The sequence below is a fragment of the Macrobrachium nipponense genome, chromosome 2, assembly GCF_015104395.2.
Source record: "Macrobrachium nipponense isolate FS-2020 chromosome 2, ASM1510439v2, whole genome shotgun sequence".
Taxonomy (NCBI): Eukaryota; Metazoa; Arthropoda; class Malacostraca; order Decapoda; family Palaemonidae; genus Macrobrachium; species Macrobrachium nipponense.
This window is the reverse complement of record NC_087201.1, coordinates 117,265,176-117,277,985: the sequence shown is the minus strand read 5'-3', so window position 1 is coordinate 117,277,985 and position 12,810 is coordinate 117,265,176. Positions and strand designations below refer to the sequence as shown.

Here is a 12,810-nt window from a genome sequence, read left to right as displayed (position 1 = left end):
TAGTTTGCTGTTAACTCCCTTGGAGTTGTAGTTAAGGGAGGTTTTTCCCTGAAGGGGATTAAATATCCTTTCTTTAGGATGGATAGGGACCAGGCATCGGCACCTTTCTGTGCCCAAGGTTCGTAAAAGTTTAGAAGCCTGGCACCCACTTTGTCTGGAGAAGATCTTGGTGCAGACCTTCCCCGAAAGCGGGCTGCTGGAAGGGAACTTTCTCCTTCTTTGCAACCTGAAAACAGCAGGTTTTAGCCTTTAGCTGACTGGGCCAGCAGGTCCTGTGTGGCCTTTTCTGATAAAGTCTTTGATATATCCCTCACTATTTCCTGAGGAAAAAGGTGACTAGAGAGGGGCGCGTATAAAAGGGAGGATCTCTGCAGAGGTGAAACAGATTTCGTTAAGAAGGAGCTAAACACTGCCCTCTTCTTCAATATACAGGATCCAAAAAGGGATGCCACTCATTGGAGCCATCCATAACCGCCTTGTCTAGGCAGGTCATACACTGCCCAACTCTTCCATGGTAACGAAGTCTGGTTCTTGAGACTTCTTGGCTAAAGCTCCCAAAGCCCAGTCCATAAAGTTAAAGACTTCGAGAGTCTTGAAGAGGCCCTTGATGAGATGATCAACCTCACACATTCCCCAAGAGGCTTTTGCAGAGTGCAGAGAGCGTCGTCTTGACGCATCTACAAGAGCGGAAAAGTCCGCATCAGAGGACGAAGGGGAAGGGGCCCTCCCCAGGCCCATTGGCTCCTTGGTGTCATACCACATACCTGGTTTCCCCGTCAGCTTAGAGGGAGGACAAAATAAACCGAACTTAATCCCCCGGCACCGCCCTCTTCCCCGCTTCCTTCTTAGATCTAAGCCAGCTCTCGAGACTCTTCAGAGACTTTCTCATAGAAAGAGTAGGGGTCATCCCGTAACGAAGTAGGAGGCCTTCGACATTTTCGTACTGGATAATAAAGATCCCGGAGGAAGAAGGATCCGACTGGCGTAGCGAGTCTCCAAACACCTGCAACAAAAGAGAAGCAAGTCTCTTATAGTCCGAAACTCCTGCATCTTTGGATATCTCTTCATCCGAAACTTCTTCCAAAAGCGATGCAGGAGAAGAGGGCTTTGCCTTTTCAGGAGACCGATCCGTAGAAAGAAGCCTTTTTCTTTCGTCCTTGTTTCTATCCTCCTTCCTGCACGAGTCCTGGAGTTTCCCTATAATCGGGCTTCTGCTCTGCTCCTTGCGTCTGCTAGGAGAGGCGCTTGCGTCCTGAATCAGACGCCTGTGGAGAGAGCGCCTGCTAGGAGAAAGGAGAACATCCTGTTCCTGGCGCCAAGAAGGAGAGGCGCTTGCGTCCTGGTGAGCGCGCCTGGCCCAAGAAGGCGAGGCGGCTTGCGTCCTGGTGAGGCTGCCTGGTCCAAGAAGGAGAGGCATTTGCGTCCTGATGAGGACGCCTGGAAGGCGAAATGCGCCTGCGAGGAGCAAAGGAGAACCCTTTGTTCCCGTCGTCCAGAGGAGAGGAGGACGTTTGCGTCCTGGTGACTGCGTCTAGCAGGCGAATAGCTCCTTTTCCCTTTGCGTCCATCCGGAGAGGCGCTAGAATCTCTCCTATCCCTCCTGGGAGGTGAAGAAAACTTGTCTAAATCTCGGCGCCTATTCGGCGAAACTCTTGCGTCCTTAGAAGGATATTTAGAAGATCCTATGGGACTCCTGATTCCTGGGTACTTCCCAGAGGGAGAGGGTTGTTCCTTCGGAAATGTCTAGAGGACGAACGAACGCTCCTTCCTTCTTGCGGAGCTCTGAATAGAGAGGGGCTCTCTTCTCTCCCGGAGCTCTTAGCCGCACGAATTCTCTCACGAGAAAATCCACGAATCAGGCTCCTGATACTTGCCATGAGAGGCGAAATAAATTCTCTAGCAAAACTCCTGGGAGAACTCTTGCTCGTAGGGAGTTTCCGATTCCTGTCATATGCGACTGAAGAAGGTCTCGCTGGGGACGAAAACCTTTCAGGCGAGGAGCGTCTGCTAACGCCAGGGCGCCTACTCTCTGAGGCTCTCCTAACAGAACTCTTGATGGGAAGAGAAATGTCTTTCTTCCTAGAAGAGCCTTCAGAAAGAACTCCCACTAAGGCAGACAACTGCTGTTGGAGTCCTACCAAGACTTCCTTCGTCTTGTGTGGTAAGTCTTCCGGAGAAGAGTCGAGATCTCATAGCTCTCTTCTTACGAGCAGGCGAATACTCCGGAAAAGGCTCAGGACTGGAATGCAACGCTTCGCTTGCTGGCGTTTTCCAGGATCTCTTAAGAGGACGCGACTTAGAGGAAGAACTCCATCCTCTTTCTTGGAGACGAAGAGTCTGAGTCCGAAAAGCACTTCCTGAGGACGCTTTTGCAGTAGCTGTCCTTGGCAGCCTGGGAAACGGCTACAGGATCTGCCGAAGGGACGCCTGACCGTTGGGAATACTCTACATCCCCCTTGCGGCTTTCGACATCCTCCTCCCTTGGTCATGGGAGTCTGAAAGAGGTCTAGGCCTAGGAGCAATGCGGAGTCGGTCAGACGCCCCCTCCCCCACTTCACTGGGGACACTGCACAAATCACTGCACACATCACTGCGCTTACCTGTCTCCTTATTGCTTGCAGTTGCGATTTCAAGCTGATTATTGAGGCTCTCATTGCAGCCATTTCCGTAGACGCATCTACAGGTTCGCTGCTGGGGGAAGGGGCTGAAACCAAACTATGAGCAGGTGAATTACCAGAAAAGTTAGGAGCTACTTCCTGTTCAATAGAGCAGGATCTTACTTGAGCTTCTGATGGAAGCCCTCCTAACTCTATCTTTCTCAAGTTTCCTTACATAAGAAGCCAAGGTCTTCCATTCCACTTCCGTTAAACTCTCACATTCCAGACAGGTGTTAGTCGCAGAACAATCATTCCCCCTACATTTTTTACAGACTGTGTGAGGATCCACCGATGCTTTCGGTAGCCTCACCTTACATTCCTCTTTCGCACACACCCTAAATACAGGTGCCACGTCAGACATTTTAAAGAGAATCCAAACCAAAATCCAAAAAACGGTCCACGATAAGCGTATGCCAAAACCAAAGATCAAAGTACATCACCAAAGGTCAAATAGATAATCCTCGGCCAACGAGAAAAGAATTCCATTGCAGGAGGTACCAACAACGATGTTGTTGCTACCGGCGACAGAAAAATTCTGGTTAGAAAACGGGAATGGTTCCTATTCCCGCCACCCAGCGGCGGGAGTGGGCTGGTCACCTGACCTACCTGTCGCGTGTGCCGCGAGTTTTGAATTCTGTCGGGACGTCAGAGACTATAGCTAAGTATATATCTGCCGGGGAAGTTGCATGTACAAAACAATGAAATACTGATCCTGATAGTTATAAGCATGATATTGTAATGATACAATTAAGTTTGTTCATACTTACCTGGCAGATATATATATAGCTGATAATTTCCGACGACCGACAGAATTTAAAACTTACGACACACGTAGTGGGAGTCAGGTGGTTAGTACCCATTCCCGCCGCTGGGAGGTGGGTATCAGGAACCATTCCCATTTTCTATTCATAATTTTTATTTCCACTGTCTCCTGAGGGGAGGTGGCGGGTAATTAATTAATATATCTGCCAGGTAAGTATGAACAACCTTAATTGTATCATTACAATATCATTTTGTTCATGCAACTTACCTGTCAGATATATATATAGCTGAATCCCACCTTTGGTGGCGGGAGAGACAGAATAGAGGATTTAGGAAACACATATATGCAGAATATTGAATATTCAGGTTTCCTTGACCATGTTAGACATAGCTGGCTTCGTGGGATTTACTGCCACGTATAAGTCTGCTTGTGCTACTAGAGTTGCCAGCCAAGGTAGAGACCTATGAAGCTGGTGCACTCCAGATGATCTGTCAACAGGGGCGAGACCACGACGTGACTAGGACCATGGACCATACTAATGAGGGCAACGAGACAAAAAATACACCACCTGGCTTAGTTTACCAAAGGTATCCCACTTAATAACGCTAAATGGAAGGGAGACCCGCCCCAGACGGTCACACACAAAACCATAAAAACACAAGTTAAAAACCCCCCTAATCCCTAAAGGATAGGATGAGTGTTACCTCCTGCCCCCAAAAACACTGTCTGCAGCAATGTATGGTCCGAGGGAGAAGCAATTTTCGTATGTCACTTTCACCTCCGCAGGTAGGTGAAGCGAACACCGAATTGCTTCTCCAAAATGTGGCATTCAAAATATCTTTGAGCGCCATATTTTTGTGAAAAGCTACCGAAGTAGCAATAGCTCTCACCTCGTGAGCTTTCACTTTCAGAAGCTTCAAATCACTATCACTGCACTTATCATGAGCTTCTTTAATCGTACTTCTGATGAAGAACGCCAGTGCGTTTTTTCGACATAGGAAGATCAGGCTTCCTCACTGAACACCACAAATTGTCAGACGAACCTCTGCAAGCTTTAGTTCTCTGCAGATAGAACTTTAGAGCCCTGACAGGACACAGGAATCTCTCACGTTCATTTCCCACTATTTCTGACAACCCTTTGATTTCAAAGGTCCTCGGCACGGGTTGGAAGGATTCTCGTTCTTTGCTAGAACGTGGGACTTAAAGAACAAATTGCATTACTGTCTGAAAACCCAATCTGCTTGCTAATGGCCTGGATTTCGCTAACCCTCTTCGCCGTCGCCAGAGCGGTTAGGAAGATCGTTTTCTTCGTCAGATTCCTGATAGAAACTGAATGAAGCGGTTCGAAGTGACTCGACATCAAAAATTTGAGCACCACATCCAAGTTCCACGAGGGAACTTTAGGCTTGATGACCTTCTTAGTCTCGAAAGATCTAATGAGATCATGAATGTCTCTATTATTAGTCAAATCGAGTCTCTGTGCCTGAGACTACAGAAAGCACGCTCCTGTAGCCTTTAATAGTTGGAACAGCCAACTTCACTTCCTCTCTCAGATAAAGAAGGAAGTCAGCTATCTGGCTCACAGAGGTTGTGGTGGAGGAAATGCCCTTCTTCCTGCACCAGGATCTGAAGACAGCCCACTTCGATTGGTACAGAGCGATTGAGGAAGGCCTCCTTGCGGTGGCAATCGCCTTTGCCACAGGTCTTGAAAAACCCCTCGCTCTTGGCCAACTTCTTGATAGTCTGAAACGCAGTCAGACTCAGAGCGGGGAGGTTTTTGTGTACCTCTCGAAGTGGGGCTGTCTGCGTAGATCTTTCCTTAAGGGCAGAGTCCTCGGAAAGTCTACCGAAGGACATCACCTCTGTGAACCAGTCGGCTGCTGGCCAGAAGGGGGCGATGAGTGTCATCCTCGCTCCTTCCGATGCCGCGAACTTCCTCATCACTTCCCCGAGGATCTTGAGCGGGGGAAAAGCGTATATGTCTAGACCCGACCAACTCCAAAGTAGGGCGTCTACTGCGACTGCTCCCCAAGGTCCAGAACTGGTGAAAGCAATACAGCTGAAGCTTTTCGTCCTGGAAGTTGCGAAGACATCCACCTGCGGACAACCCCACAGGTCCCACAGCGACTGGCAAACCTCTTGGTGAAGGGTCCACTCGTCGGCAACAGCTGTACCTCGTCGACTGAGAAGGTCCGCTCGAACATTCTGTATCCTGACACGAACCTTGTCAAGGATATGACTTCTTGCGCTTTCGCCCATAAAAGGAGTTCCTTTGCGATGGCAAACAGAGAAGGCGAGTGAGTTCCCCCTTGATTTCTTAGGTATGCCAGTGCTGCTTGGTTTGTTGTCCATAGGTTGATCTGAATGACTTTGGCCAGATATTTCTTCCTGGAAGAACCTGAGAGCCAGGTAAATCGCTGACAGCTCTTTCAGATGATGTGCCAGGGCACCTGTTCCCTCCAGGTCACCCGACTCTTCTTTCCCTCCTAGTGTTGCTACCCCCAACCCGTGGACGACGCGTGGAAAACAAAACACTAGGTCGGGGTTCCGAAGTTTGAGGGAGAGCCCTTCTGCGAGCTTCCGTGGATCTGACCACCAACTTATGGTGATCCTTCACCTCTCTCGTTAAACACAAGATCGCCTCCAGATCTTGTTTGTTCTTCCAACTGTTGGTGGCTGGGAAGAATTGAAGAGGTCTGAGTGCAGCCTTCCCAGAGAAACAAACTTCTCCAGTGAGGAAATGGTCCCCAGCAAACTCATCCATTCCCTCACCGAGCATGTTTCCTTCCCCAGAAAGGTCGCCACTTTTTTCCAAGCATTGAAGTTGTCGCCCCTGGGACGGAAAGCCCGAAAAGCCACTGAGTCCATCTGAATCCCCGATAGAACTAAAGATTGAGCAAGGAGTCAAAAATGCGACTTTTCGAGGTTTACAGAAAAGACCCAGGGACTTCGCTAACGACATGGTCGTGTGCAGGTCCTCCAGACACCGGTCTCGCGATGAAGCTCGAATAAGCCAGTTGTCTAGGTAGAGAGAGATCCTTATATTCTCCAGATGAAGCAGCCTTGCCACATTCTTCATCAGAATGGTGAAAACCATCGGCGCTGTGGTCAGACCGAAGCAAAGTGCCCGAATGAATTGGAATACCTTCCCCTTCAGGACAAATCGCAGGTATTTCCTTGATTGGGGATGGATGGGGACGTGAAAATACGCGTCTTGGAGGTCTTAGTGAGACCATCCAATCCCCCCGGTCTCAAAGCTGACAGCACAGATTGAGGCGTCTCCATCTTGAATTTCTTCTTTATGACGAAGAGGTTTAGGCTGCTGACATCGAGGACGGGACGGGACGCCACCCCCCCGATGTTTCGGCACCACCAACAGACGGTTTGTAAAATCCTGGAGACTCCAGGTCGAAGACCTGTTCCACCGCTTGCTTCTCGATCATTTGTTCCAGCAGATCGAAAAGCACTTTCTGTTTCTCTCCTCGATAAGAGGGAGACAAATCCTTTGGTGTTGTGGATAGCGGGGTGACTTCAAGAACGGGATCCTGTACCCTTTCCTCACAACATCTAGCGACCAAGGGTCGGCATCTCTCTTCCAGGCTTTCGCGAACAGAAGAAGCCTGGCTCCTACCGGCGTCTGAAGGACTTCCAAATCACTTCCTAACTCTTTGACGGAGCAGGGGAGGGGTTTTTCCTCTGGAAGAGCCTCTTTCCTCGGGAGGCTGTTTTTCGAGGAAGATCCGCACGAAAGGGCTTCGGTTTCTTGGTAAACGAAACTCCAGAAGATGAAGCAAGCTGCTGTCTTCTAGAAGACTGAGCCAGAAGATCTGCGTTGCCTTCTCCTGAAGGCTCGATGCTATGTCCCCCTTAACCATAGTCTGGGGAAGAGATGGTCTGAAAACGGAGCGAAAAGCAAGTCCGCCTTTTGCGCTGGAGAGACGGATTTGGCTGTGAAGTTACAGAAGATTGCTCTCTTCTTGAGAATCCCCCGAGCTAAAGTGAGTAGCCAAACTCCTCAGACCATCCCTGACGGCCTTGTCCATACAAGAAAGTACACTGGACAGCTCCCCCAGACTAATAGTATCAGAACTCCTTGACCTGGCATCCAAACTCCAAGACACCAGTCGAGAAAGTTGAAGACCTCTAGAGTCCTGAAGAGGCCTTTTAGATGGAAGTCGAACTCGTTATGGGTCCAAGTGACTTTTGATGAAGACAGGAAGGGCTCTTCTGGAGGCGTCCACGATGCTCCGAAATCACCCTGAGCAGAGCTGGTAGTTTTTTAACACCTACGTCCTCTCCCGTCTCTCATACCACATGCCTCCTTTACCGCAGAGGTCTTGATGGCGGTAAAGCCAAAGAGGACTTTCCTGAGGCTTTCCTCTCTCCATCCACTCATGGACTTTCCGGAACGCTTGCTTCGTGGAAAGCGACTTCTTCTTTTAACGAACCCCGATGCCTTCGATGCTTTAAAAGAAGAAAATTGAGAAGGGGGAGTACGATGGGGCTTCCGGTTGGAAAGAATTTCTCCAAACTCCGACTGCAGAAGACGCATCAAAAACTTTATTTTACTAGTCTGATGAGACAGGAACTGGCTGCTGCTCTTCCTCTGCTTCGACTAAATTATCGCTAACTCCTTCCTCAGAAACTGGAGAAGTAGGAGGAAACTCTGAAGAAAAATGACTAACAGGTAGGGTTCCTTCTTCCACCTGAACTTGCGTTGGTGAGGAACTGGCGTCCACCAGCGCGCGCTTGGCGTCCGAATCCACACGTTTGGCGCCGACAGGTGCGCGCTCGACATCTACAAAAACACGCCTGTCGTCCACTGGCGCACACCGAGCGTCCACTAGTGCACGCTTGGCGTCCGCTGGTGCGCGCCGAGCGGCCGCCAGCGCGCGGCTGCCGTCCACTGGTGCACGTTTATCAACAACAGGTGCGCGTTTGGCGGCAACGGAAGCTGCGCTCCACTTGCACAGAAGCGCGCTCCGGCGTCCACCGCTTGCTGCGAACATTCGAAGACTTGCGAGCGGGAGATATCTCATCCTGAGAGCGAGAAACGAACTTTCTCACCTCTCTAGAGCAGCTGTAGCAGAACGAACTCTAGAGGGAGACTCGAACGAAGAGAGAGGCGAGCGAGGAGAAAGAGAAGGTCTTGACTTCTTCACAGGAAGCTTCTCATCCTTTCTACGACGCGGAAGAGACTCTCTAGAAGCAAGAGCGTCCTGAAGTTGCTGCTGCAGTGACTGAATCATCCTCTTGGTTGGCGAAACTTCCTGCTCCGGGGAGGGACTGATCCTGTGAGCAGGAGAGCGGCGAGGGGACGCCTCCCTCCTCCTCCCAGGTACGGCCTCCTCCCGAGCTCTAGAGCGACTGTATCGCTCGCACGAACTACCCGAATCCAAGTCCGAAGACTCTACGCCTTTTCTGCGGCGGAAAAAGCAGCGAACGCACTGTCAGGAGAAGATCGCAGATTCGGAGAACTATGACGTGAAGCGTCAACAACACGCGCCGTCCTTTTCAGCGGACGGGAAGCACCGTGAGAACTCCACCCTTACGTGGGGATGAAGCCTCCCCGATGACGAAAAACACTCCTTGAGGAGACGTGCACGCGCACGCTCCCTGGCAGTCTGGGGATTTTCATCAGTAACTGCCGAAGGCACGCCAGATCGGTGGGGGTTCCTTGTAACCCTCCTTCGGCTTTCGACATGCTCCTCCCAGGTCCTGGGAGTCAAGCAGAGGTCCAGGCCTAGAGGCGAAACGAGACCGATCTGACGCACCTCCACTACACAAGGGGATCACTGCACTTCTTATGCACATCACTTTTGCTCTCAAGAGCCAACACTTTCGATTCTAAATTACGAATCGACTCCAAAATTAAGGACAAAGTATTACTCTCTACTGACACTGCTTCAGGGCCCGGAGGCAACACTACAGGGTTAGGAGCATTAACAGAAGGAGGGTTAACGGAGAAACATTAATTTCTTGCACACCTGAAACACTCCTGGAGGAAGACCTCCTTAACCTATCCTTTTCAAGTTTCCTAAGATAGGTATCATACGCCTTCCACTCCGAATCTGTTAATCTTTCGCACTCCTTGCAACGGCTTTCATACACACATTCATGCTCCCCTGCAACTCTTACATACCGTATGTGGGTCTACTGAAGCTTTTCAGTAGCCTACCTCTACAATCGTCCTAGAGCAAAATCTAGCGCTAGCTGTACTAGACCCTGACATATTATCCAAGAGAAATCCAAACCAAAATCAAATCAATCCACTAATAACGTGTGCCTATAGCCACCGATCCAAGTCAATTAATCCAAAAAAAGAACCAAAAAGGGATACTCAAGTAGCAAAAAGTTTCCAAATCCAGACGGAGGTGCTGTAAACAGATGTTCACAACACCGGCGACAGAAAAATTATGAATAGAAAATGGGAATGGTTCCTGATACCCGCCTCCAGCGGCGGGAATGGGTATAACCACCTGACTGCCATACGTGTGTCGTAAGTTTTAAATTCTGTCGGTCGTCGGAAATTATCAGCTATATATATATCTGACAGGTAAGTTGCATGAACAAATTGAAGGTTACTCAAAATCAGCAATAATACATCAACAAAATCTGGTTAGATAACCGGCAATTGATGATAAAAGCTGCCACAATTAATCTGATGTTTACACTGAGGATGGCAGAAACAGAATGTGGTTGTCTGCTAATTTATTCCTGGTATTCCCATTTGTGGGTGGTACTGGTCACCTGCACTAAACTTTGAAGCATTATCCGCGAATTTATTTATTTGAGCTGTCGTGCGAGTTGAAACTACATATAGCTATGTAATTACTAGTAGTACTTGCTAAGTTCCTTATATAAAATTAAAAATTTGTCACCTTGAAATCCTAGCTATATTTTTACAGAATAATGAAATTCAATTTCAAATTTCACACTAAGCACATGAAATGCTCCAGGCTATTTAATTATTAAATAAATATATGTGCAAGTCAGCAAAATTCTTTAAAGAAAACTATGTACTCTGAACTCACATCTATCCATTATAGTATCCCCCTTTATCACTATAAAAGCACACTAAAAAGTAACAAAGATTATACACAAAGACAGAATGGTTTTATCATAACAGTGGACTACCAAAATAACATAGGTAAAAGATACCTCCCTTGGCTTTATCATAATGAAGGGAAAAATTAAATACTTTAAAGAATGAAAATCACTAAAACTGGTCCATGCACTGAACACAATGTAACCAATAATATCTCTGAATATCTTACTGTATATGTTAAACATATATGCTAAACATAAAGGAACATTTACTAATGTCAACAGTCTAGATTACATGAAACTTATACTGAGAGATGAGGCTATCAATAGTGAAAACAGAATGAACAAACTGTCAAAACACTACAGTGCTACACCTATGTACATATAGATTCATTTATGAAAAACTTTAATGTGTACATACATGAAGAAAACATCTCAAATCCTCTTGACATACAACTATTACTTACATGATCAACTTCTTCCAGCTCTTCATGTTGTGGTACATCAGTATCCTCAGCCATTCCTTGAGGTAGTTGCCCTTCACTGCTCACAGGATCCCCATCATGTTGAGATGCACACTCTACCATTGTGCTAATAGGCCAGTGACAGTTGCTGGAATTGCACAGCAAAAGTTTTATTCATATTCTGTGCTGTTATCACTAAAACTCACCTCAAGCATATAATGAACTTGTAATTTCATTCCATTATCAAATTTATCTAACACATGAAAGATATAAAAACAATGGGTTAAGTACACTATGTGTTTCATACAAACCACAATATTAAGCTCTTAGCATAAAGATACACAATTTCTTGATCAGTCACAGAACTGATGAAAATCAGACAAAATTCTATTACCTGTCAAAGTTTCACTACGTATGTAGTTGAAAAAAAAAGGTTCTATTGCAAAACCTTATGTGGTCTGAGTGAAGTGATTTCCCTTCCCGACTCATATGAGGCCTGAATGAAGTGAGTTCTCTTTCTAAACAATGAGTTTTTAAACTTCACACTTTATCTTGATTCTTAAGATAACGATTAATCCCATTTAAAGGTCTCCTGACAACTTACTGTGCCATCAAATAGCAGTACAATCACTTATGATAACAAATTTTGATAAGCTTTTCCTTGAGAAGCTGATTAAATAATGATACGTAGTACACTGGAACACTTTCATTTGTTGAATTCAGAAATACAATTCAGTCTGAACAACAAAATAAGTTAAAATTTTGCCAAAGTTTCTTTGGCACGATCAAGTTTTCTTTATATCATCTTGATGTGCTACAGTATGAAACTCTAAGCCATAACCAGGCAGTACTCAGCTGCTCCCCTCATGCAGTCAAGTGAAGAAGCATTGGCTACTGGCACCTCTAGCAGTGCCAGAGGCATGATCCATGGCTCTCCTTAACCTTAAATGAAATCAATACTATCGAGCTTTGAGGTTGAGGGCTGCAATTTGATATGTTTGATGATTGGAGGGTGGATGATCAACATACCAATTTGCAGCCTCTAGTCTCGGTAGGTTTTAAGATCTGAAGGTGGACAGGAAAAACCGCATACAGAAAAAAGTTAAAGTACTATAGTATACAGTACCTTAATATTTAATATGCACCAAAAATAATTACATAAATAATTTTTTATCATAAAAAATACATATAGTCATGAAAATAACATGAAAATATAGTAATTAGTGAATATTTCTTCACAAAAAAAATCTGAGAGTTGCAGAATTTTTTGCATATAATTTAGTGATAACTTACACAGAAAAATCCACGAATTGGTGAAGCTGTGAATCCTGAACCGCGAATAGGCTGGAGTTATCTGTATAGTATAATATATATACTGCACAACAAAATTGCAATTAACTAATCCATACATCACCTTCAAGGAACCCCTATGAATAGGTTCCATCTTCTGAATAATAATAATAATAATAATAATAATAATAATAATAATAATAATAATAATAATAATAATAATAATAATAATAATAATAATAATAATAATAACAATAATAATAATAATAATAATAATAATAATAATAATAATAATAATAATAATAATAATAATAATAATAATAATAATAATTAATATCACTGAATAATATATTGGAAGGAGACCCTCCTTCAAACAAGTCTTATTGAAAGATATTGCTGCATCAGCTGCATTCAACTTGTAAATAGTCTCTCTATTTTCTAACAGCTCTCTATCTGCTACTACAACTGGTGAGTATTGCGCCGATATTACTCATCAGGAGGAGTCAATTTCAGGGATAATGCTTACAAATTTATTTATTTGTCACAGTAAATGAATAAATAGATCAAAATATAAGTCGATCTAGTGGCC

At 45.7% G+C, this 12,810-nt stretch overlaps 1 protein-coding gene across 4 annotated transcripts in view; it reads right to left on the bottom strand.

Annotated features, from left to right (window-relative positions):
* Positions 1-12,810, bottom strand: part of LOC135220929 (major facilitator superfamily domain-containing protein 1-like) — a 178,478-nt gene that overhangs the window by 161,852 nt on the left and 3,816 nt on the right. For 2 of the 4 annotated variants that reach the window (XM_064258585.1, XM_064258589.1), the window contains exon 2: positions 10,935-11,079. In XM_064258585.1, the coding sequence (XP_064114655.1) occupies positions 10,935-11,054 (120 nt within the window). In that variant the 5' untranslated portion in view covers positions 11,055-11,079. Of the gene's footprint in view, positions 1-10,934; positions 11,080-11,325; positions 11,481-12,224; positions 12,301-12,810 lie in introns of those variants that run through there. The other 2 variants (XM_064258587.1, XM_064258586.1) reach the window with 2 other exon arrangements.